Below are 25,506 nucleotides of genomic sequence, written 5' to 3'. Positions count from 1 at the left end.
AGTGATTTAGGACTAGGCTACGTTCTTGTGTGAAAGAGAAAAATTAAAATGCGAATCATTTACAATTCAAATGCTGAGAAGCAAAGAAAAACTAAGAAAAAACCCCTTTTAAAGGCTCCCGCGTATATTTCACATGTTAAGGTAACAGAAAACCTAATTTAGTCGAGATAGCAATTTAAATTTTACTTCTTGCCTCCAAGAAACTATATTAATTGTTTTTCGCGTCGGGAACATTTCCGCATGAAAAGTACTTATGTACGTGACTGACCTTTGTACCATATAACAAACAGACGCATTCATTGTCAGTGTCAGTGGTGTATCTCGGTAAGCATGTATTCTAAGTGCATTTCTCTTCCTCTGTAACCATAATTTTTTCTCTTAAAAGGATAAATAAATATATTACGCATATAAAATTATAATCCTACAAAATAACTGCGCAAAAGTTTGATAAATTTGACTCATTTTGCAATCTTTTAATTTAAAAATTTTAAATTCTGCCTTAGCTCTCGATCTTCCTCCATATTTTCATATTAATATTAATTCATTAAAAAACTCGGAAAAGTTATTATAACGTATATCACTAATGATTATAATTTTCAACCGACAATAAAATTTGTTAATACATAAGAATTTTTGCAAAATAGCATTTTCATCGTAATTACTGAAAAACGCGAAATTTTGTATTAATTGCTTTTCAAACTCATTTATGAGTAACATTTAACGAGTATTATTGTTGCACGTAATTATTCAGAAAGTTGTGGAGGCGAAAATGTCATCGTAAATTCAAAACGAATGAATTGTTACTAACTAGGCATTGTTAATATAAAGTTACAATTACTTTCTATTTTACATCTCCATACTTTTTCATTGTGATACGTTAGCTGGACAATCATTGTAATTAAATACAAAAGTTTCTATATCTCGTAAATCTATACCTCTCAAGCGTTTAAATATATCCATGATTGGAAACGCCTCTCAGTAAGATATACACATTGTAATCCTTTGTATGCTAACTTTTCATCGCCTCTAAGGAGTGTGAATTGTGTTCTTCCTATAATTCTTTCTACAATTTAAGTAAGATATATTAACTTCTTTTTGTAAATCTTTGAATTATATTATATCAATTTTAACTATTATCATAGAAAGTACATCAAAATAGAAGGACAAAATTTACGAACAATCTTTTAGCAGGCCTTAAATAATTTAAATAAAGATTAAATTTTCTTGAATCATCTCAAAGATGTTTTAATATAAATTTGAATGCTATTGGCTAGAATAAAATAATGTATTTTATTACAGTAAGCGAACAAAAATTTACAATTCAATACAAATTTCGATATTCCACATTTATGATGCATACAAGTTTTAAAACTTTATCTTTATAAAATCATGAAATAGTATTACAATAAAATATTCGTAACTAAATTTTTTTTTGTTATTTTTGTAAACATTATCACAATCGTTTTTCACAAATAAAAAAAATATTGAAAATATTCGTTCCATCATATACAGTTTCTCTATTTTCTGAATTACTAGCGAATAAATCTGTTTTTTGCGTGTTAGGTCACGTTTTTCAAATGGTCCTGGTGATATCGGAAGTCGCTAAATATTTTTAGACGTATGCACTTTCCTCTTAGGTTGCTCTAATTTATTGTAACATTACTCTAGTTGTCGTCGCTATGGCGAGCTTGCATGGCATAAAGAACAAAGTTCGTGCACGATATTTCTTATTTTCGTTAAGCGTACCAATTTTCTTAACTTTTATCGATTGAGCCCCCTAATGCGGTACTGTTCACATTTATGTAGGCGGTGGTGTGCTTCGAAATTCGATACAATCGCCCGGACGGAAGCTGCAGCTCATACGCGGTCTCGGAAATAATGGAGGACGAACAACAAATGTTGATCGACATCGAACAGAATATCGCGAACCTCGAGAGGAGTCTCGAGCAAGCCAATAGTAGTTCGACCAGTGGGAAAAGAAGAGGCTCTTGGCATACTCCCGAGAAAACATCGAAAAAAGGCTTCTTACCAAGGGGCACCTCAATGTCAACTGGCGAAAAGTCACCCGACACTCGAAAACGGTGAGTGACATCGATTGTTCTTTAAACAAAATAATATGTATGCATTACTACAATATGTAATTAAAAAATTTAATTAAAAAGGAGATCTTGATATACATAAAAACAATCATAAATTAATATAATAAAGTTATTAAAAAGTATTATTTTTATTGGTAAAAACATAAAGTTAAAATGAAATATTTATTAATTTGATAATTTTATTTTTAATTTCTTGCATTTTACAGTTTTGTTCCAGAAATATCAGTTTTCCAAATCGTATTTCCGAGTTCAATTCTTTAAGAATTAATAAACATTTTCAAATCTTTTATGTATATGATATTTTTGTATTGTTATTATCATTTAATATAAAATTTTTAATTAATAAATTATTATTAATTAATTTATTATTTAATAATTTTTTATTTATGCAATATAAAATATATCTACAACACAACTGAAAAAATATTGAAATTTTTTAAGAATTTTGTTATTCTTAAAGAAATTCATAAAAAATCAAAAAATATATATATTACCCTACAACTCACTTAAATATAAATTTGTAAATATAGATGTGACTTGTTAAAGTTTACGAAGTCGTATATTATTTAATTTCGTTCGTATCTTATTAAAACTTATAACGTTTCTCGTTCAAATTAAGCTCTTACCACTTTCAAAATATGCAAATAAGTCATGTACATTCTTTATTCATAAAATTACCTTCGCTGATGTAATCTAAATCCATCTTGCAGCATTTGCATACCGTAATAATGTCATCAAGGCGATTATTAATGTTGTGATAACGTTGTTTTTTGCGCATATAGTCACAATGACTCGTCTGAAATTGATCAATTTATTTTGTGATCAATTTATTATTTAGACACAATAAATTGTCATGCTTCATATAATTTTTTGCTCCAGTATAACGTAGTAGTACCTAATATACAATCGTAGAATTAATATACATATATCAAGAGACACGGTAGTGTCTCGCACCAAGTGAACGCATTGCACACTTTGTTACGAAAAGTTTAATCATATATATTATATAAAAGCTACATTCAACCTCCAAGCTAGACCGAAATTATAAAATTAATATAAGCATATTTCTCAAAATTATTACTATTCCATCTTTTTTCCTTTTTCAGTTTTTCTTTGTAAATTAGTTTTGTATATAAATTAGTGTATACATTAACTTCTATCTAAACATAATTATAATATTACTCTGTAAAACTAAAATGCAGCTCTTACGACAACACTAATAAACAGTAGTCATGTTAATTATAATGTTTAAGCAGATTATAAAGAAGTAATTTTGACGGTTACTCCCAGAATGCAGCACAAACGGTATAAGATATCGTGGTATTCCACAACCTCTCATCTATTTCATAATCATCTTATTTCTTTTAAGCAAATTGTGTTGGAAATACAAATATAATTACGAGATACAGTTGCATCATTCCTATATTAAAATTACATCGAGATATACAATATTACACGAGAGTACATCGCCCAGGGAGCCAACACAAACTATATATGTTAAAATTATTCATATATATATTGAACATATATGTATTACATTTATGTTACAAACTCTATTTAAAGAAACGAAGTTAAATATTGAATGAACAACAAATAATACTAAACCAACGAGAAATACACATATATACGTGTAAAATTTCATAGTTTTTTATTCATAAAAATGTACAAAATCTATTTAAAAAATTGTTTTTCATAATGCACAGTGTTGTAATACTACGTATATTTAGTCACGATTGTCTATTAAAATTCCTAATTTTATTGCTGCATCTTTGTCACGTTTAATTATGTCACAGTTTAATTATATGAATAGCGATATTCAACATAGAATTTATGCACAATAATTGCAAATTGAAATATGGATTGTTGTTTCTTTTTAAAATTATTATTTAAATCACGTATTTATATACAAAGTACCATGCAAGTAATTGCAATTATACTTTAAGTTTCTATTACTGCTGATTTTACATATAAAAATTAAAAGAGGAACTAATCGTTAACTGCGTTAAGTAACTACAATCATTTATAATAAAATAATAATTGAAAATTAATATTACCACGTATTTTCACACGCTTAAGAATGTAAAGAATAAAGAATTATTATATGAATGTGAAAATCATAATTACTTTACATTAGATATATAGATAAATATATTGTGAAACATGAAATCTCTATCTTGAAACATACTTTTTAAACGCAGTTTTTCATTTAATTTGAGCTTAGAACAGCACGAAAATAAACTACATGACGTGTTATTCAGGAGCTTCGCATCTCATGTTCATTTTCACGAGATATCTACCGTGATGTGTATCTTCGTTAACGTTTACTTTCATATATCAGCAAAAGCATAAAAGTTGCATTTTACTATTTCCTATTTCATTTGAATTCGGAATTGCAAAAAAACGGAAAACATCTATTTAGCAGAAATTTATATTCAGATACTTTTAATCACTTCTGCAAAATAATTGATACGTTATCGATACAATTATTTTTCTTTTATTACATTATTTCTAATAAATATAATTTCTAATAAAATATATATAAATATATTTTATTACATTATTTCTAAAAATATAGAAAGTGTTTCAAAACTTACGGGACAAACTCTTCAGGGGATGACGGATCCTCAAAAGAATTAATTAAGGAATCTGTGTTCTCCGACGCATTTTTAAAAAGCTACGGGTCCGGTCACACGTGATGACTGACAATACTGAGTCTTTGATTTTATTTCTACGAAAACAAAAAATAAAACATGGATTAGTATTGTAAGGCGCGTTACGCTCAGTGTTGCCGTGCAATCGATTAGGTACCTTACGAAGGTGCTGATCCAACATAAAATACATAATTGCTTAAAAATACGTCGAAGGACACAATTTTTTTAATAAAAGTTGATTTTTTTAAACGAGATTACCATTCTTTGTCCCACGATCCTAAAATACCCTATATGTACGTCGAGATGTATAAATTGCATCTAATTTTTTTTTATTCAAATGATTAAAATTATTAAAAAATTTAATGTATTTTCAGAAAGTTTGCTTATATCACGTTTACTTTTTCAAAAATTTTGTATCCGATTAATGTTTCGTTAAAATTTATTTTTCACTCTCATGTTCCTCAAGTTGTATTTATTTTTTAGTTCACTTAAATTTCCATTAAAAATTTCAAAATTGTAATAAATTTTAAATGAGTTGTTAATTAAAGGGATTCATGTACGCAATTTTTTTTTATGGATTTTCTACAACTACTTTAATTAATAATAAACCGGCAGCTCTCGACATTATTAAGCATTATGTGTTATTACGTATCATCGTCAGTGTCACCGAAACGTAAAAAGATTGCTCAATAAGAGCGATAGAGCGTTCGACAGTGTCGATAATGTTGGTTATGTGTTAAAGTTCGTTATCACGACGATCTAGGCGAACCTTTTTGCGATAGAAAGGTCAAAGGAGACAAACGCGAGATACATAATATTATTTTTGTATACCCTGGGCGATATGTAAAATATGAAATGGATAATTTATTGATATAAGACAAGAAATATAAAATACTGACCACAGATATTAGTATTGTTATATATGATGCACAGATGTTAATATTGTTATATATGATATACAGAGAATATTATTATAATAATCCTTTTTATTTTTTTCACTTTTATAAGTATCTTAAATAAATTGTAAAATTACTTTGCATTTAAAATTATAAAAGTTAATCTGTCAATATGTAAATTATAAGGCATTGAATTTAAGCAGAATTAATATATAAATGTTACAAAACTAATTATAAGTATTAATTGTGAGCAGATAATCAAAAAGTTCCTTTTTTGATATTCTGAGAGAAGCGAGGATGCGCACGTTCGATGATATCGACAACATAACATTTGAAAAACTTTTTAAACAACAGAGAGAGAGAGAGAGAGAAAATTAAATTAAATAATATTACAAAGTTTTAATATTTTTAAATAGATATGTCATCAAAACTTCAAGCAATTTCGTAACAAATAACTTTTTGCTACAAAATTTTTTTGATCTTTTTAAATCTCGTATTTTTCTATTTTCTTTTACCTTCTCAGAGTGAAAAGGACTGTGGTTTATACTACTCCATGTAGGTATTATCTAGGATCTTATTCGTATGCGTTATAAAGAAAGCTATTTTTTATGTCTCGCAAGAGGATTAAATTCTCTTGGGAACACCATGGCAATTCCTGTCACTGCCACTCAACGCGAGGACGTAATCGAACGTAACTCATGATCATCCATACGCGTAATAACATGCCCATGACATATCCTCGTTCGCAAAACCGCCCACGAGTTTCCCCTCGTTATAATCGACGAGGATCGAAATAGCACACGGATGCGACATATCATGGGACCCGAATCCCTCGTCAATTTCATTCCCGTTTCAACTAGTAGTACAACAAATGTTTCCACCGATAAATTATAGAAAAGAGAGAATTTGCAAGTTACATTTTATATTTTATTTATCTCATTAATTAACATTTTATAAAATTATTAAAAGCTTGAAAAAGTAAAGTTTCAAAAACTCAAACAAAATTACAATCCCCTGACTCGTTGAGATTGCAATTTTGTTTGAGTTTTTGAAACTGTACTTCTTCAAGCTTTTAATAACTTTATAAAATGTTAATTAATGAGATAAATAAAATATAAAATGTAATTTTCAAATGTAAGCATTGTTTAAAGTTTTTAAACATCCATGCATTTATCTATAATCGCTTTGTTTTAAGTTATTTAATATGTAAAAATTAAAAACTTATCTTTATTTCGAAATCTTGTTCATTTTGTCAGAATTAGGTTACAGATTAGGAGATTTGAAATTTAATTTGAGCGTTTTGTAATATCAGGTATTTTTAATCCGCCGTTGTATGTGTTTACGGTTATTGCGGCTTAAAGTGAGTGACGTCATTGGGTCGGGATCACCGAAGTTCTCGGTGTGCAACGGCAAGAAGCCCGACAGAAACCGATATAAGGTGCTAGAAAGCCACTTTCCGAGTTACCTGGAAAAAAGAAAATTTACGTTTACGTTGCGAAGAATAATACAAAGAAATAAAACCAAAAATAAGTTTGTTTCTACTAATGTTAGTTAATACTTAAATACTTAATACCAGGCAATACATTTTAAAAAATGTTTAATAATTTTACCTCTCTCTCCTCTATCTCTCTTTTTGCTTGCAATATTAAACAATAAAATGTTGCAAAAGAATATGAAGAGTAAAATGAAGAATCATATTTATTATTAATATTATTTGAAATTATATATTCGAATTACACAATATTATATATTTCAATCTCAAGTCGCACAATATATAATTGATTTTTAAAAAACATTTTGCCTTTAGAGACGTTTCTCACAGTATCGATTATACAAGAATTGGTCTTCAGAAAAGTGTTTATTTTCTGATATATTTATATATTGGGTTCCTTCATGGATCCATTTCCTTTAGGAGTACCACTTTGAAAAGCGTGCGATCCCTGCTGAAATTGGGAAAGCAGAGACCCCCACGTACTCGATCCTGTGACAGCAACTCGGAAACGAGAGAACTCCTTGATAGACGGGACTCCAGCTGTCCAACTTCAAATGAGCCTTCGCGAACGAACTCTATGACATCCCTCGAAACAAATGCGTCCGATAACGACAGTCAGCTAAGCGCCAACCCTGAACAGGAGGCGATAGTTGTAAAACCGGCCAAGAGATCCAAGCCCAAGGTTGTACAATATCTCTAATATCAATGATTAATGATTTATGGCACGCTACATATGTTAATAAGAATACTAAATATATAAAATTTAATTTATTTATTATTGTAGACCGAATAATATCTTACATAATAGCATATTAAAGACACAAAAATTTAAGAATAATTATTATGTCCAATAAAAGTTTTGTATTCACCACATTTACTTCATTTTTTATTTATTACAAATTTCTCATTTAATATCTTTTTTCTATATTATATTTTTATATTAGAGGTAGGTCACCGATACTGACATAGGTCTCCTAAAGCGACATCTTCTTATTTCTTAGAAACTAACCTTTGCACCTTATTAATACTAATAAAAACATGATCTGTTTAGCTAATCAAAGAAGTACAAACTCATAATTCATATATTTGTGGTTTATTTATATATTAAATCAGCTAAAAATAAATTCTATGAATCCGAGAAGAAAATTCTTACGATGTTCTTTTGCAAATTGCGTAATTAAAATAATAAAATAATAATGACTGTATTATTGATAATATTACGTCATTTTAAATGTTTATAGTTTCATAAATTAGTTTTCTTTACAGAATAGGATATATCTTTATTTATAGAATAGGAATGTTGGCATTATTGCCTACTATGTCAGTTTTGGAACCCATTTTGCCAGATGTTAATTTTTGCATAACTTACAAAAAACTTAATTATTGCAAAATTGCAAACAGTATTATAAAAACTGCTTATATTATCTGATAGAAGACACTTTTTAGTTTGTATTTATGTCTTTGAAGTTGTATTTTTACCTTTTGTTTAAGAAATATTGTCTAAAAACAAAGTGATATGTTGGTATCGGTGACCTTCCTGTATTATTTAACGTTATATCTTTATTTATTTGAACCTTAAGATATTGCGATAAGAATGTTATTTATTTTTTATTTTTTGCTTCTGATAATAATATTGCCAAATGGATGTTTTTAGAAGAAGCAGTTTCTCGCAAAATAAAGTAATTTCAAAACGTCACGGCAAATTGTATTAAGCATTTTACGATAATACTGACGCAGCAATTATCCGTAAATGACAACGCAATTATCTTTCAATGAGATTGAGGTCGATCGATCCTAAAAGGGCAAATTTAAATTACGAGAGAAGGGCGAGCGAAATTTTTATAAAAAATTATTTATATTTTTTTTTTTTGCAAAAAGCAGTTTCGGTATCGTAGCCATTTATGCATGTCGTATTTCAGAAAATATACGTATTAACATTTTGCATGTGCATGTAATTATTTTACGTGAAGTGAAAGTTATCTCTAGAAATATTTTACTTTGATACATGTATGAAGTTTGATAAGATTATACGCCATGATTTTCGAAACCCCTATTGATTTCCATAAAATCGCATTCTTATATTTCTATTATTTTATAATTACAAACTGATTTTAGTGATTAGTTTAGTATTTCACAATATTATTAGCATTTAGACTTGTTATGGTAATTCAAAGTTTGTTATTTAATTTTTAATTTTTGCGCTCTGTTTATTGCGCTGCATCTCAGTAGTCTTGTTCTATTGTTTTATTTATTATTCAATTTAACTTATTTTTGAAATTTCAAATAAAATTAATTTAGTTGTTTTATTAATTTTAAATAATTAATTTTTAAATAAAATTCACTTTTCATTGTATTATTATTTTCATTATTGATGAAAAATCACTTGTCTAGTAAATTATACTTACCATCAAAATATGTTGTAATAAAATTAATGCACTTTAAACCAAATTATTCTAAAAAAATTTAAAGATGATATATATATATAAATACTTTTAGCCGGTACTGTATATTAAGATTACATGTTACATTTATAATAATTTTAGCGTAGATCAAATATTACATATTTACACCGTGTTTAATGCAAAATCGATTATTGATGTAATACTCAGACCGAGGGAAGAATACGACTGAGTCATCGAATTTAAAAATCATTGTTTCAAAAAATAAAAAATTAGGTTGATAAATTTATTCTGCGTACTCTCATAAAATCATAATGTATAGATCAAAGGTAGCAGTCGAAAAAAGAAGAGAGCAAGTGGAGCTAAGAAAATGTAGTTGTCAACATCTGCTAAGATCAAAGGAAAGTACTATTCTTGTTATTATCCAGAGCTCTACTAAAGAATGCTTCATTTTTCTCAAAAAGAAAAAAGTTAAATTCTAACCGTTTTAAATATACGGTTACTGAAATTTTATTCGAAACTTTTGATGTTTCTTGAGAGAAACGAAATAATAGAATTCCCTTTACAATGAACAATATATGACTTCAGTTTGAGTTACATAGAAAGAATACACCGTAAAAGCTTTTTTGTGCAGAAGATTTTTCTTAAATTCGATCTGTCAATGTAAACTTCTCTGATGGTCGACTGAATTTTTTGGATTTATTATTACGTTCAAAACGTGTTATTCGATATTGCTCTCTGATTAAATAATTTTAAATGTTGAATCACTATATAAGATAATCTTTAAAAATAGTTGAAAAGTGATAAGGGCATATTTCTTTTCTCTTCATTAGATTACAGGAAGCATTATATTGTATATAAGCAACACTTCCTTCTTAGAATTCAACGACACGTGCCGTTTCATATTCTGCCTCGTAATTCAAGCTATTTAAATCGAGTTAAATCAACGTGAATTTTTCTCGTTTCATAGACGAGCGATACCTGGCAGAGCGCGTTAAAAGCTCAAGATTATCAAGTGTGCGTTACTATCATAGAAGCGCGACAACTTGCCGGTCTCAATATGGATCCAGTAGTCTGCGTACAAATCGGAGATCAACGTAAATATACAAGCGTCAAGGAGTCCACAAATTGTCCTTATTATAACGAAGTAAGAAGTAGATATAAGCCAATATTCATAATAATCGAATCTTATATTTATGATCGTCTTAAGTACAGTCTTAAGATATCATGAGATGATCACAAGAACCGTATTAGTATCTTAAGACGGTTTTAAAATAAGAACAGACAATGGCTACGTTTACACCGTGCACTTAGTTCCTATACGATAGGTGTCTTTGTTTATTATATAAGATAAACAAGCATATCTATTGTATAGGCCTAAATGCACGGTGTAAACGTAGCCTATGAATACCAGTGATAAACCCATATCCAGAACATAATTACATAACATTATAACAATTTTGCGCAATTTAGCATATTGTTACATATACTATTATATGATATACATGTTGTTCATATCATACCGTAAATGTGGGTGACTTGAGACAAGTGTAGATGACTTGGGACAGCATGTATTTTTGTTAAATTCACTCGTGGAATCCATCCATGACTATAAATTTAACAAAAATACATGCTGTCCCAAATCACCCATATTTACGGTATATATTATACTTAAAAGATAATTTAAAAGATATAAAAACCAGCATTTATCAATAAAAGTACATTCTGCATACAGATCATACTGTTTAATTATTAGATTTATATGACATGAATTTGGGTACAAAACTATTAATAAAATGAGATAAATGATATTTTTTACAGAGCCTTTGCTTTTTTCGTAGCTTTCTTTCGAATTATTAAAAATTGTAATTGTTTCGGAAAAACGAGATTATTTCCGAAGAAATATTATTATTATTATTATTATTTATGTATTAACGAATTTTTTTGCTTCTACTAATTATTTTCTCTCTTTATATTTTCAGTATTTTGTCTTCGATTTCCACATGCCGCCTGTCATGCTCTTCGATAAAATTATTACGCTATCGGTGAGTTTATCCGCATGTATTAATTTATGCTTTAGAATTCAGGAGATTTAATTAATTTGCCCACTGATATATTTAGTACATTTGGAATACGCAGTTAGTCGCGCGATAAATGCGCGCTGAATAATAGTGAATAATTTCGCTCCATTACATCTTTGTCGCTCGCCATTACATTCAATGGGTATATAGATAAATATCGGAAATCGATTATTTGAAACTTTGGGCTTAAGGAAAGAACATTTAAATTCCGTTTGGGAATTATAATCGACGAACGAATATTAGACGACAGATCAAACGCTTGACGATCAAGATAAGAATGCAAATGAGAGAGGATGAGAAAGAAGCTCAAACAGCACATCTTTTAATAATATGCAGGTGCAGCAATCGCGGAATCTCTTGCGCGCTAATCTAACGCTGGGCAGCTTTAAATTAGACATCGCGACGGTATGGGCGCAACCAGGTACAGGTTTCACATTGTCCAGAGACCAGACGAGTCTAATGCTCGGTGTAATCGGAGAAACTTCCTTCTCCGAAAAAAATCTTACGTTAAACCATACGGAACGAAATATTATAGTTCTCGTACAATAGATACAGTACATTAAATATTACACTGAATATGCAAAATATTAATATGTATCATTAGTGTTGCCAGAATTTAAATGATAAAGAATATCATTTGAAATGTGAATTATCTAAATAAGAAGCTTTGAAAGTATAAAATGGACAAATATCAAAATGTGAACTAATCAGTTGTGTCTCGAATGCCTATATTCTTTACTAGTATCTAAAATACGCAATGCGATTTTGATTGCAACAAACATTTTCGTTGCTTTAAATATCAGACCGGATATTTAAGACTACGTTTAAAATTTATTGTCACGCGCGGATTAAATTTTCAAATAGTACACCTGGTATGAGACTCGGTATGCGATCCTGGCAAGTGAACTTCATTTTATCGGAAAATGTTTTCGAAATAAAGTCTTTATTACATCATCCTCTGCACTCTATCTGCGAATTCCGAAGAGCCCCATGTTTGCAAGGAAAATGTTCTTTTGCGCTATAACTTGAAAAATTTGAAGAAGCATATATTTGTTATAACGCATTATACTATCTTCTAATGCGAAAATCCCATTAATCTCAATTTTGTTAATTTTCTTAATCGCCTCGCGATTCTATTTAAGATGATCTGAAAGATCCTTGAAAGTACTAAACTTCACGCTTCGTGACTATAGATAATCGCATGCTTAAGATAAAAAAACCGAATTTTGTTCTTCTTTGTTGAATTTAATCAATAAACAGATTGTTGACAATGTATGTTGCTTAAAAGTATTAATTAACTTTGCACAAATATGTGTTTAATCTCATTTTTATAGTAGCAATTTGCGTACTTTACTTTGTGTCAGTAGTAATCAACACATACATGTTAGTAACGTTGGTGTTTTATCTCTCTGTTTTTCACAATGTGAATTTTTATTTATACTTCAAAACTATATTGTACGTTTCAATTATTATATGCAAAATAGTTTGCAAATGAGGAACCAATTTAAATTGTTGATGAACGTGTATATATCGCTTTTAGCATATCCTGTTGCAGTTACTTTTAAAGCTAGAACATTTTTATGCAGAAAGAAAATTCTTATGCGTAATTAGCAGGCACACCCATTTGCAAATAGAACAATATATTTAAAATAGAACATATTGTAATCTTCCACAATGGAAAAAGATTTAGTCTCATGTGTCAATTAGCATAATACAACATTTTGGTACGTACTTTGTAGCATTGAAATCTAGCAGAGTTATATCGTGGGATCAATTTATCGAAGAGAATTGTTAGGAAAAACTGCGGATTACCGGAAAAAAAATATCAATCATCATTTGTTACATTCGACGTTCGTAGCGAAAACAAATGCCCTATTTTTATCGCGAATCCGCATGCTAGGCTTTTCACTTCCACGTATATGGATGTTCTAACGCATGTACATATCGTAAATGTGTACCCAAGTTAATCCTGAACCACGCGATCTCGCACACACTAAAGTATTGTATGGCACAGGTAAAAATTTTACGGTCACCCGTACGATCGCATGAAGATAAATCGCTCGTGAATGGACTTCCGCTCCAACTCACATCGATTCTTTTCGGTTTGACTTCTTCGTATTGACAAAAAGTCGCTTGTGATGTCCGCCTTGAAAATGCTATTCAGCTGACAATCATAAATGCGTTTCTAAATTTACTCATTGTTAGGATACGCTTTTCAAAGTTACACATATTCTTTTGATTAAATAGACTATAAGTTTAAAAATAATCTTTTCTAAAGATTTCATTAAATATCATCCATTTCATATAATTTTTAATATTAGATATTTTAATTAACAATAAAGTTTATTAATTGTTTTATATAAAATTTTGTGTAATTAAGTATAGTTTAATTCGTGAAATATTTTATTTTTAAATATTAATAATGCTTCTCTTTAACACTTTAAAAATATTGTTAGTACGTCCTTTTTCAATAAGCAAATTCAATAACTAAAAATATATTCGATAAACCCATATTTATCACAACCCATATTTTCCTTTTATTTTACTTATAACTATATAGAGGTTACATTACTTATAACTATATAGAGGTTATTTTGATATTGTAATCGATGCTCTACTAAACTTAAATAAACTAATAACATATTAAGAGGCTAAAGGTCTCGAGAATATCGATTACCATTATAATGTAATTGTACGCTGTTTAAGGTTGCATAATACATGCGCGACATCCGATGTTATTATCAGATATTTTTGGTTTATTTATAGAAGAAAACGAATGCTTTGAATTAATGCATCACAAGCGATGATTGCGCACATTCGATAAAACGTAAAACAATCTATCATCACATGTCACTTTTAATTGATACCTTTATTCATCTACGTGTTTCGAATACAGTTGTAATTATTAATGCGTGGGTGAGAGGCACGTGGTTTTGGGATAAATCTGTCGAGCATTTTTAAAAGAGATAATAAAAGTGAATGTTTAGATGTATAGGATAGGAATTGTTTATATTACTCCGGATTCTCAATTTAAATCTCGAGAGAAATATAAATCCACAAATACAGAAAATACAGAAATAAAGATTGCAATTTTTGCATCTGTTTCATGCTCTAAAATAACAAAGCTTACTGGTTGCTTTTTGCAAATCTATCTTTCCAATTCTTAGCTTATTCTCTTTATCCATTTCTCAGTAACTGTTTAATTATGAGTTGTAAATTAAAAACTAGAGTGTTTACCCAGAAAAACGGACGTAAAAGCATAATATAAAATAAAGGTGACAACAATGTGAGAAAGCTATTTATATCAAAGTTATATTTTTAATATAACTTATTTAATATAATATATTTTATCCTATTCTGACACTATTATTTTCCCATGCAAACATACCTTTGTATATATTCGTATATTTAAAAATGCTTTCTTTTCTAAAAATACAAAATGTCAAATTCTTTTATTAAATCTTTTGTCTCGAAATAACATTGTGCCTTATGCCGCTCTTGAGGGTAAACTCTCCTCAAATTAATTGTAAATTCATCCTTTCTTTTGATAAATCATCGCGTATCATGGATCAACATCAATTTTATCCTTAGATCATCAATTCTATCACAAATGGGCCCTCCTCACCGATCCGGATGACGTTGCCGGTGGACCGAAAGGCTATCTGAAATGTGACATAAGCGTTATCGGCAAAGGTGATACCGTGAAAATTCCCCCGAAAAGTGAAAAAGACGAGGACGACATCGAAGGCAACCTCTTATTACCGGACGGTGTGCCAATCGAGAGACAACGTGCGAAATTCGTGGTGAAGGTTTACAGAGCTGACGGTTTGCCAAAAATGAACAGCAGCATTATGGCGAACGTGAAGAAGGCTTTTACGGGGGAAGTGAAGGATCTGGTGGATCCATACGTTCAAGTGTCCTTTGCTGGGCTCAGCGTAAGCGATATATTCTTACTTGAGTAATCTCGATTACATAAAATTATTTAAAAATATCTTGCGATAATTATCGCTGCATTTTTTATCTTAATGATCTTACTATTTCACGATATAATTTGAGGTTGTATAAAGATTTATTAAAATACACACCAAAAAAATAATTTTGCTAAAGTTTAAGTAAAAATTTAGATAAATACAAATCTGAAAATAATATTGTTGGGCTATTAAAATGTTTAGAAAAGGATTGGAGAAAAGTCAAGAAAATGATGCTTAAGTTTTGACATCCTGGTAACTAATTTGAAATTTTGAACGTCCTATATAATTATTTTGATAGTTCAACCAATTAATTTTCAGCTGAATTTTTAGATACTTTAACAAAACTGTTCTTTCTGTCCTGTTTAACGAATCTTATTTTCAGATTCATCCTCTTTTTGGATAATTATCTCCTTCGCACAAACATTTTCTAAACTTAAAAAGTTTTTGTAAACATACGTAACCCCATAATTTTTAAATTTGAAAAACTTAAAGAAAATAGCAATAAATCTTCTTAATCGTTTCTCCTTAATCGTTGGACCGTTAATAGCGGTCTATTATATACAAAAAGGAATAATGTCTTTTGACTTCGTCGTGGCAAAGTTAAATCGGTGAGCCGTCAAGTTCAAGAAGTTATAATATATATTGTCGCGACACGGTTTTACATTATTAATATAAGTTGCCCCACACAATTTTGACAGAATCATTAAGAGTTGAAAACTAATACTAGTTTATTTCCGTGTAAAATTATTGAATCTACTTAAAACGTAGCGACGTTAAATGGAGTGTACTAGATGTCAAAGACAAGTATTTTTCTATTTATGACACTTCACAGGGGAAAACAAGCGTGAAGAGACATAGCTATGCTCCAGTATGGAATGAACAAATAGTTTTTACGGAGATGTTTCCTCCCCTATGTCAGAGGATAAAGATACAATTATGCGATAATGATCCGGTACACGCCACCGTCATCGGTACTCACTTCGTCGACCTTAAGCAGATCAGCAACGATGGTGAAAAGGGCTTTTTACCGACCTTTGGTCCGGCGTTTATTCATCTTTATGGGAGCATCAGAGATTACAGTCTCATAGATGAGCACTCGACGTTGAACACCGGCTTGGGCGAGGGAATTTCATATAGAGCGAGGTTGTGCAGCATTTTAGTATATAATGATACAGTTATAAATTATCACATAAATGATACAATTAATGTGGTACGTTATTTTATGTTATTTCATAATTAAATGATTATTAATTACAAATAATAAAGTCAGAATTAATTAGTAAAATCAATAGTTCATTAATAAGTGAAATCAAATACAAAAGGAAAAAGTTAACGTAGAATGAGATGCTAAATTATAATTTATATGTTTTGTTTTTTGTTTTAGACTTTTAATAGCAATACGGACCGAGATTACCGATAACGTGGAAATAGCACCGTCGGAAGTTGAGGTGGAGCCAACGGTGCCAGTCAACGAAACCGCCTACGCTAGGAATGAAGAATTTTTCCTATATGCCACAATCATGGACGCTACAATGATTGACAAGAAGCTAGGCGATAAGCCGATGTACTTTGAAATATCGATCGGAAACGCGGGTAACGCTCTCGACGGTCACAATGAAAGTTTCAAGGTGAATGAATTTTTAAGTTCTTTAGAAAATAAACTTAAAAACTTTCTCAACAAAGAAAAAAATTTATCTTAATAATATACTTTGGAAATATTTTTTTTTTATTAAGAAGGAAGAAAGAAATAGTCGAAAAAAAATTTTGTAAGGACGTCAATTTTGTTTGTAAAAGGTGCCCATATCGTTTGTTACAGATGTATGATATGGGATCGAAGGGCGGAACAAGCGGGGAAGAGGAAGAACTGCAAGAAATTCTGGCTGGATCTTGGCAAAGTACCACACCGGCTAGTAAACCAATGACGCACGATAAAATTTATTATTTCTTACCATACTGGGACGACAAGCCATGCCTTCACGTAAGAAGCATATGGCCAGATTATAGACGTCGAATGTATAACAGCAATATTATCGGCAAGATTGCCGATAAACTGGTAAGCGGCTTTAAAATTATTAATTAGAACTACCGCCTTAACTTAGGTTATACACGGGTTTTTTAAAACAATTGCGTGTCAAATTAATTGTTAATTAAATTGAGCAATCAAAACTGATTCATTGGTCATTAAAATATAATAAATATTTATTAAACACTCGATTAAATTTAATGTGCAAAAAGATAAAGAATTTTTTTTAAATAAAACTATAATATATTACTTCAGAAGTTGATATTAATCATTTAATTCGACGATTTTTAAATGTTCAGTTTGATTTTATCAGAATCATCTGAGGAATGTATTTATTTAAATCGGATATCTCGAAAGGTTCTTTTAAGGAAACTAGATTTTTAACGGAAACGTGATTATTTGAATATGAGATGAAGAGATCACAGCGTTCTCGATTTAGAGGATTTACATAAAACCGATAAAGCCTTTTCTTTATACTCCCTTTAGGAGGAAGGATTGTCGGAGGTTCAATCGCACTTGGAAGACTCAACGTGCGAAAAGCTTTTAAAGTCTACTCTCGAGGAACTTAGCGCGAATTGTAATCGATATGTCAGTATTAGCAAGTCTAGCGTGACCGGTCCGGGCGTCGGGAAAACAAAGCTGGACAAGGAGCGTACAAAATTATGTCAGCGAGAGATGGAGAATATTGGGATTTTGTCGCGCAATCTCAAAGCCCTCGTGACTAAAAGCAGCTTCAAAGAAAGACTAAAGACAGCCCACAGCTATCTGCAAAAGTTAAAGTTTCTCGTCGATGATGTCAGTAGTTTTTCAAGCAATTCCATTTCATAAAGCATAAACGTCGTCGCGTATGTGCTTTATCAAATGGAATTGCTTGATCTTTTTTGCAGCCGCAAGACTCCCTACCGGATGTGTTCATCTGGGTGATCAGCTCTGGAAGACGAGTGGCGTACCAGAGAATACCAGGTCGCGAACTGATCTACTCGGTGGTCGACGAAGAATGTGGCCGACATTGCGGAAAAATACAAACTATGTTTCTCAAGGTAAATAAATGTACTGAAGACAGTAATGTCGACTTTTTTAGCTTTGCATATTATTTACTTATAAAAATGACAACTAAAAAAAATTAAATTTAAAAAATTAATTCTTTTACCTACATTTAAATCTCTCTGTAAAATGTAATTATACGCTGAAAATATCTGTATGCGATTTGTGTACTCATTATTGTACTACTTATATTTTGTAATATTGCAATATTTATTTTGAGATATTTTATAACACCGTGCGACAGCATTTTTCACACATGAAAAATTCAAATTTTCTGTGAAAGTAGAGTTGAAATCTAGTATCAGCGTGCATTTAATTTGGCGATATCAAATCGTTTGTGGTTTTTGTGCACATTCGAAATTTAAAGGAGGTCACTTCGTCTGCGGCGCAAGATGAAATTTTGCGATTGTCTGAAAGTTATGTATTTTCGTAAAATTATGTATTTCCATGTAAAATTGATCGCTGAATGAGAAAACAATCAAATTAAAGCGATTGAAGTAGAACAAAATGGTGAAAAAGTGCATTTTTAGTCGAAAATCGCCATTTAGGTCATGATCTGAAAATGTTCATAACTCATAACGCTTATGAGCGTTTGTTTAACATTTGAACAAGGATGAAATGATTCGTAAGCGTTGTAAGCCTGAATCGGATCGCGGTGTTGTACATAGTTAACTTTAAGAAAAATGCATTATAACCGTTTTTGTAGAAAGGTAAAAAATTTTGAGTAATTTTCAATTAAAAATACATATTTTCAACATTTTCCTTTATTTCCGCTTTAATTTTATCATTTTCTCATTTAGCGACTAATTTTGTATGAAAATACATGATTTTCAGACAGTTATAAAATTTCATCTTGCACCGTGACCAAAATAATTAATCTGTTCAAATGTGAATAAAACTTCAAATGTGCGTCAAAACCGCAAATGATTTGATATCGCCAAATTAAACGCACGTCGGTATTAGATTTCATCTCTACTTTCACAGAAAATTTGAGTTTTCCATGTATGAAAAAAAAATTATTTTTGTTGCACAGTGTAATATACGGATAAATTGAAGGAAATGTAAGACGAAAATCCTAGAGAATATATGTATGTTAACATTCAATTTTATTCTCGCTATTCTCGCATCTTGAGTGGAATCCATGTATAGCTTCCAGGCAAAAAAAGATTCGGACCCTCGGGATGGGCGATCCAAACGAAATTACAGATCTACATGTGGCTGGGAATATTGAAGCACAAGAAGTACTTCATTCAAGGTTTACCGAAGGGATACGAGGTCAGTCACGAATTGAGGAACGTGGACAGGCCTCGCGCTTTGCCGCCCACCGTAATTCACTACGTCCAAAAACACGTATGTGTTTCTTCCGTATATTTCCACACAGCTCGTCAAATAAATGCGTAACTCTGCTGTTCTAAATTGTTCGCCAGAAATTTCAATTAAGAGCTCACATGTATCAAGCGAGATCGCTGATCGGCAGCGATGCGTCTGGTCTCTCAGATCCATTTGCGAGGGTTATCTGTGGTGAGTTTTGCAAGTGCACTCAAGTGATCGACGAGACCCTCAGTCCAACATGGGACGAATTGCTGCTGTTTGACGATATCTTAATCTACGGCATCGCTGAAGAAATCAAAAAAGACCCACCGTCCATCGTCATCGAGCTATTTGATCAGGATAAAGTGGTAAGTCGAACAGTCTTCACTTAATTATATTATCCTCATTCTTTCTATCTTAAGATAAGTTCTACGTATTATTTTTAAAGCGAAATTTACTATTTGTTCAAAACTAATTACTTGAAATAATAATCTCTTAATGAATTTTTTACTGTAAAGTAATCATGCATTTAAAGTAATTAGGCATTTAACAAATTCACTAAGTGATTATTATTTCGAATAGTCAGATAGCTTTTGAACAAAAATTTGTAAATTTTATTTTATATGCGATTAATGTCCGAAATAAAAAATATTCAATGCATAAATCGATGAAAAATATTGAATTTTAATTATAAATACAGATTCAATTTTTAATTACCATCGATTTGATGGTACCGATGTAAAACGTTACTAAAAGGAATGATCGCTTCTATGATTTCGTAATCGTTTTTTTTTACAGAGTCATATTGTAGCTATGGACATAACACTGCATGAGGGCTCTGCTTTGACAGTTTGTATAAAACATATTGACATTTATACGATGCCGAATAACACGATGCACGTCACACGACACCCACATCGGAAACACACATAATATACACGCTCGGCATGGCACTCGATATTTATATGTTAGGATATAGGTAAACTTGCGCAATATCAGAATTCGCATACTCGGAATTTCGAAGACTGCAAGTTTCCAAGTGAAATTTCTGCGATAGTTGACGAAAAGTCACTTCTACCTACACAACCGCACAACCGCAAATGACTTCCCTTTACCTTACTTGGTTTCATACTGTGGTAAATAGATACATCTCTACCTATCAATACTTGTATTTTACAAAATATATCCAGACGAGTATACGTTGTTATTGGAAAGAAAATATATATCAATAAGAATATTTTTATAATAGTAAACTATTATATATATATATTAATTTCGAAAAAATATCTACAAATTTTTACCTCTTTTTTTTACTCTTATAAGTTTACCTATTCGAAGAATTTATTGAAAGAATTTATATTCATAACTTTATAATTATTTATTGTGTTGAAATTTCTTTCTATTCACAAAAGTGTTTATTACTGTGCAGTTTCTATAATTAAATTCGCAATTAGGGATGCATCGGATCGTAAAATTACCGGATATCGGATATCCGGGCAAAACATGTAACATCGGATATCCGAGAAGGCAATTTCTTCGAATCGGATATCCGACCGGATTCCGGGAAAATGTCTTTAAAAAAAAGACTATAGAGAAAAAATTGTAATTTTGCAACAATGTATGACATATTATAGCATTATGAATATGCATATACTTATTTTTAGAACATTTGTATAATAAAAAATCAACAATTTAATGATATCAAATTTCAACCGGATATATTCCCGGATACTAATGATATCGGACTATCCGGTCATTAGTAAAAAAGTGCCGGATAATACTGGATACCGAATACTTTCCGGATATCTGGTGCATCCCTATTCGCAATGATCTAAGCCGTTTTTTACAAACAATGAAAGATTTCTTCATATCCTATTATCTTACGTAAATTTTTTTGTGATGTACCGTTGATTAATAAATATATTATGTAATGATTTCTTAAAAATTGATTATTTGTTATAAATATTAAATTTAAAAATTCGAGTACTTTGATAATTCTAATAGTTTTGTCTTAATTACTTTATATAGAATAATTACTTTATAGAATTTGCAGAAATTATATTAAATATCTACTCCTTCTCTCGCAAATCCTAAGATATCACCATTTTGCACTTCTTCACAGTGCCTTGAATATTTTAATCATAATTAAATTTTAATCTGTTAAGTTAAATAATAAATGTTCTCCTTCACACAGTTTCCTCGCATCTTCGTAGCCACACGGTTGATCAGTAAATTCTCCGTTCGAACATATCAAAATCTTTTTTTACGATTTCAGGGAAAATCGGAGTACATAGGTAGGGCGATTGCGCGACCTCATGTCAAACTTGCCTCCGAGTCTTACACTCCTCCGCAATATCCACCGTCCTTGGAATGGTATGATGTTAGCAGAGGAGCCTCGAGGGCTGGCGAACTTCTGGCGGTTTTCGAATTACTGGAATATCCCTCTACTAAAGATTATGGCTTCCCTACTTTGCCGGATCCCAAAGATTCCAGCTGCGGATCCCAAACTCCAGGATCCGGTCAGGATCAAGGCCCGATTCTTCCCGTGCCCGTGGGAATTCGACCTACTTTATCCAAATATCGGTACGATATTTTATATATTATTGATTTAACGTAGTCATTTAAAAATTTCTCAAATGTATTTTTTAGTTCCTCAAATAGAAAAATCTTTAGAATTTTTAGGAATACATAGTATGTTAATAAATAAGATTATATTTTTATTAAAAAATCCAATTGATATATTATATATGTATAATAAATTAATCCATTATCAGGTTTTTATTTGAAAAATAAAATCTTTATTCTTTTTAGTAAATTATTTTTACATAATTATGAACAATGCAAGATTGTTAAAAAATTTTACAGTTATTTCTTTTACAGTTATTACTTTTCATTATTACAGTTGTTAGACTTTTTGTTAAAAATACTATAACTATATACATTATTTAGTAATAAAAAATCTTCATAATTCAAGAATATAAGTATTATTTTTCATATTCAAGAACATGAAAGATAATTAATTTATACCTAGATGAAGATGTCATAAATAAATAAATATATTGTTATACCACTCTTAATTAATAACATTGACTTTCAGAATCGAAGTACTCTTTTGGGGGTTGCGGGATTTGAAGAGAATCCATTTACTAACGGTTGACAAGCCGCGCGTGGATGTTGAATGCGCCGGTCACATTCTCTATTCGTCTGTCATAGCAAATGCGAAGAAAAATCCAAATTTCAACACGCCAATTAAATTTCTGGAATTAGAGCTTCCTGAACAGGAGCTTTATCGACCGCCATTGACTATAAGAGCGGTGGATTGTCGGAGTTTCGGTAGATATACCCTCGTCGGTACTCACACCATCAATTCAATTCACAAATACATGTACTATCCCTTAACTAAAAGAGCAAAGGACGCCCAAGAGAGAAAGAAGAGTTTGTATCAGTTACAATGCACGGGTAAATACATAATCAATTGATTAATTGCGAAACTCTTTAAAACTGCTATAAAATTGCGACGCAAATAGAATTTTACAAATAGAATAAACATAGAATAAAAACAATATATAATTTAAATAAATATAACACAGTTAAATTTTATTGAAATAATAACATAATTCTATTATTGAAGAATATGACGAAATTATATTCGTTTTAATTGTAATTTAAAAAAAGTAATGTCTTGTTTTAAAATAAATTACATTATTATAACGATTTATTGAAATGATACAAATAAAAATTAAATTAATAATTAATAAATTGTATTAAGAAGTAATTGTTATTTACAGATTACATTTATATTTTTAGCATTTTAATTTCAAGACTTTATATGTTTATGCTGCAGCTCTTGATCCATCTAAATCGAAATTCCCACAAACGTCATTATTAGAATCGATGACTGACTTGGAAGCTAACAACGGAGATACCATCATTACTCTTGGATTCGAATTAGGATGTGGTCCTACGAAGAAAGATAAAACGGAGCAAAACTTACGTAGGAAGCATAGCTTAGCTAATGATAACAACATAGGTTTGTTCACAAAAATTGAATTTAATTAAAATGACTAAATGCATTTATTTAATTAAGATAAAGATATTTATTTAAAACATTTTAGTAATTGTAAGGTAATATTATAATATCATTAATGTTATAACAACATATAAAATATGTATTTCAATATATTATTTAGTGCTTCAATTAATTAAATTATAACAATTTTTTTAATACGATGAACTAATGGTATATATAAATTATGGTATATTTAAATATAGTATATTTAAATTATGCAAACATCTATATACTGTTATAAAATAAAATTATATCATGCTGTTAAGAGAGAAATTAGAAATTATTGCATTGATGAATAAATCTATTTTCAATTTGTATCCTTATATCAACATTTTTCGTGAATTCTTTATTAATTAATGTCTAAATTTAAATAATACACGATAAGTGAAGCATCTTTAAAACATGCTGCATTTTTAGGCGATTTAGGTGCATTAGAGAACGGAGATGGCTGCCAAGACTGGTGGACAAAGTACTTCGCGTCTGTGGAAGCAATGATCGAGGAGAACAAAGAGCTGCGTAAGGAGAAATTCATATTCCAGAACCAACCAAACGGGACGCTGCCAATGCTCCTAGACGAAGCTGTCACGCAAAGTCAATTGGCTTCCTCAGGCGACAAGAATTCCGGAATTAATCCCACAAAGAAACTGTTTGGTCTGAAATCACCGACGAATGCGGTGAAGTTTGTCTCGAGACTCAGTCCAAAGCAAACTCAATACAAGTATAACAAGATCGCCCTACTAAAGATATATCCAGGAGAACTGGAAGCGCAGCACGAATTCGAGCAGTTTAAAGAATGGTTGCACACTTTCGAACTATATCGAGGCAAAAAGACTGGCGACGAAACCGAAGACGAATCAAGGATTGTCGGCAGCTTCAAGGGCGCGCTGAAGGTCTACAAGTGGCCACTACCGAAAGATCTAATGGATCACACTGTAATGGGTTTTGATCCGCAGTACGGATTCTTCCAGGGTGTCCCGTCGAACGAGCCTATCCACGTCCTAGTACGAGTGTACATCGTCAAAGCTAATGATCTTCATCCTTGCGATCTAAATGGAAAAGCGGATCCTTATGTGGTCTTACAATTGGGAGGCAAGAGGATCAGCGATAAGGAGAATTACGTGTCGAAACAACTGAATCCTGTCTTTGGAAAGTATGTTTTTGTGTGTATTATAGCATTACAATGGTCGCATAATTTTTTGCAATTCTGGGGAGGAATTTTGATAATATTGAGACTTGGCTTAAACTTTCAGGAAAATTATCTTTCTGTTAAAAAAGTTTGGAATTTCAATAAATTATGTATGTATACTATTCTACACATAGTAGATTAAAAACTGTATTTTTCGCGTTTCTTAACATAATGTTATTTTTTATATTTTTATATTTTATAAATGTTTTTTTAGGAGAAAATTACATTTTTCAAAAAGCATAAACTTTGCAAAAATTCTTCTTATTTTTATTCCTTTAATTTTA

The 25,506-nt window shown here is 30.5% G+C and overlaps 1 protein-coding gene across 2 annotated transcripts in view; it reads left to right on the top strand.

Annotated features, from left to right (window-relative positions):
- LOC108724654 (otoferlin) overlaps positions 1-25,506 on the top strand; it is a 43,393-nt gene that overhangs the window by 12,288 nt on the left and 5,599 nt on the right. Inside the window, exons 4-21 of one of the 2 annotated variants that reach the window (XM_018451118.1) lie at positions 1,807-2,081; positions 7,559-7,820; positions 10,508-10,684; positions 11,520-11,582; positions 11,955-12,039; positions 15,210-15,553; positions 16,422-16,732; positions 16,974-17,217; positions 17,406-17,642; positions 18,099-18,407; positions 18,500-18,652; positions 19,806-20,006; positions 20,084-20,335; positions 20,766-20,816; positions 22,243-22,550; positions 23,065-23,426; positions 23,812-23,997; positions 24,454-25,186. In XM_018451118.1, coding sequence (XP_018306620.1) covers positions 1,807-2,081; positions 7,559-7,820; positions 10,508-10,684; positions 11,520-11,582; positions 11,955-12,039; positions 15,210-15,553; positions 16,422-16,732; positions 16,974-17,217; positions 17,406-17,642; positions 18,099-18,407; positions 18,500-18,652; positions 19,806-20,006; positions 20,084-20,335; positions 20,766-20,816; positions 22,243-22,550; positions 23,065-23,426; positions 23,812-23,997; positions 24,454-25,186 — 4,553 coding nt within the window. The remainder of the gene's footprint in view (positions 1-1,806; positions 2,082-7,558; positions 7,821-10,507; positions 10,685-11,519; positions 11,583-11,954; positions 12,040-15,209; positions 15,554-16,421; positions 16,733-16,973; positions 17,218-17,405; positions 17,643-18,098; positions 18,408-18,499; positions 18,653-19,805; positions 20,007-20,083; positions 20,336-20,765; positions 20,817-22,242; positions 22,551-23,064; positions 23,427-23,811; positions 23,998-24,453; positions 25,187-25,506) is intronic. The other variant, XM_018451126.1, reaches the window with a different exon arrangement.

This window comes from Mycetomoellerius zeteki, unplaced genomic scaffold, assembly GCF_001594055.1.
Source record: "Mycetomoellerius zeteki isolate Tzet28-1 unplaced genomic scaffold, Tzet1.0 scaffold106, whole genome shotgun sequence".
NCBI classification, from domain to species: Eukaryota; Metazoa; Arthropoda; class Insecta; order Hymenoptera; family Formicidae; genus Mycetomoellerius; species Mycetomoellerius zeteki.
The sequence above is the reverse complement of the archived record's forward strand: the minus strand, read 5'-3'. Positions and strand labels throughout refer to the sequence as shown.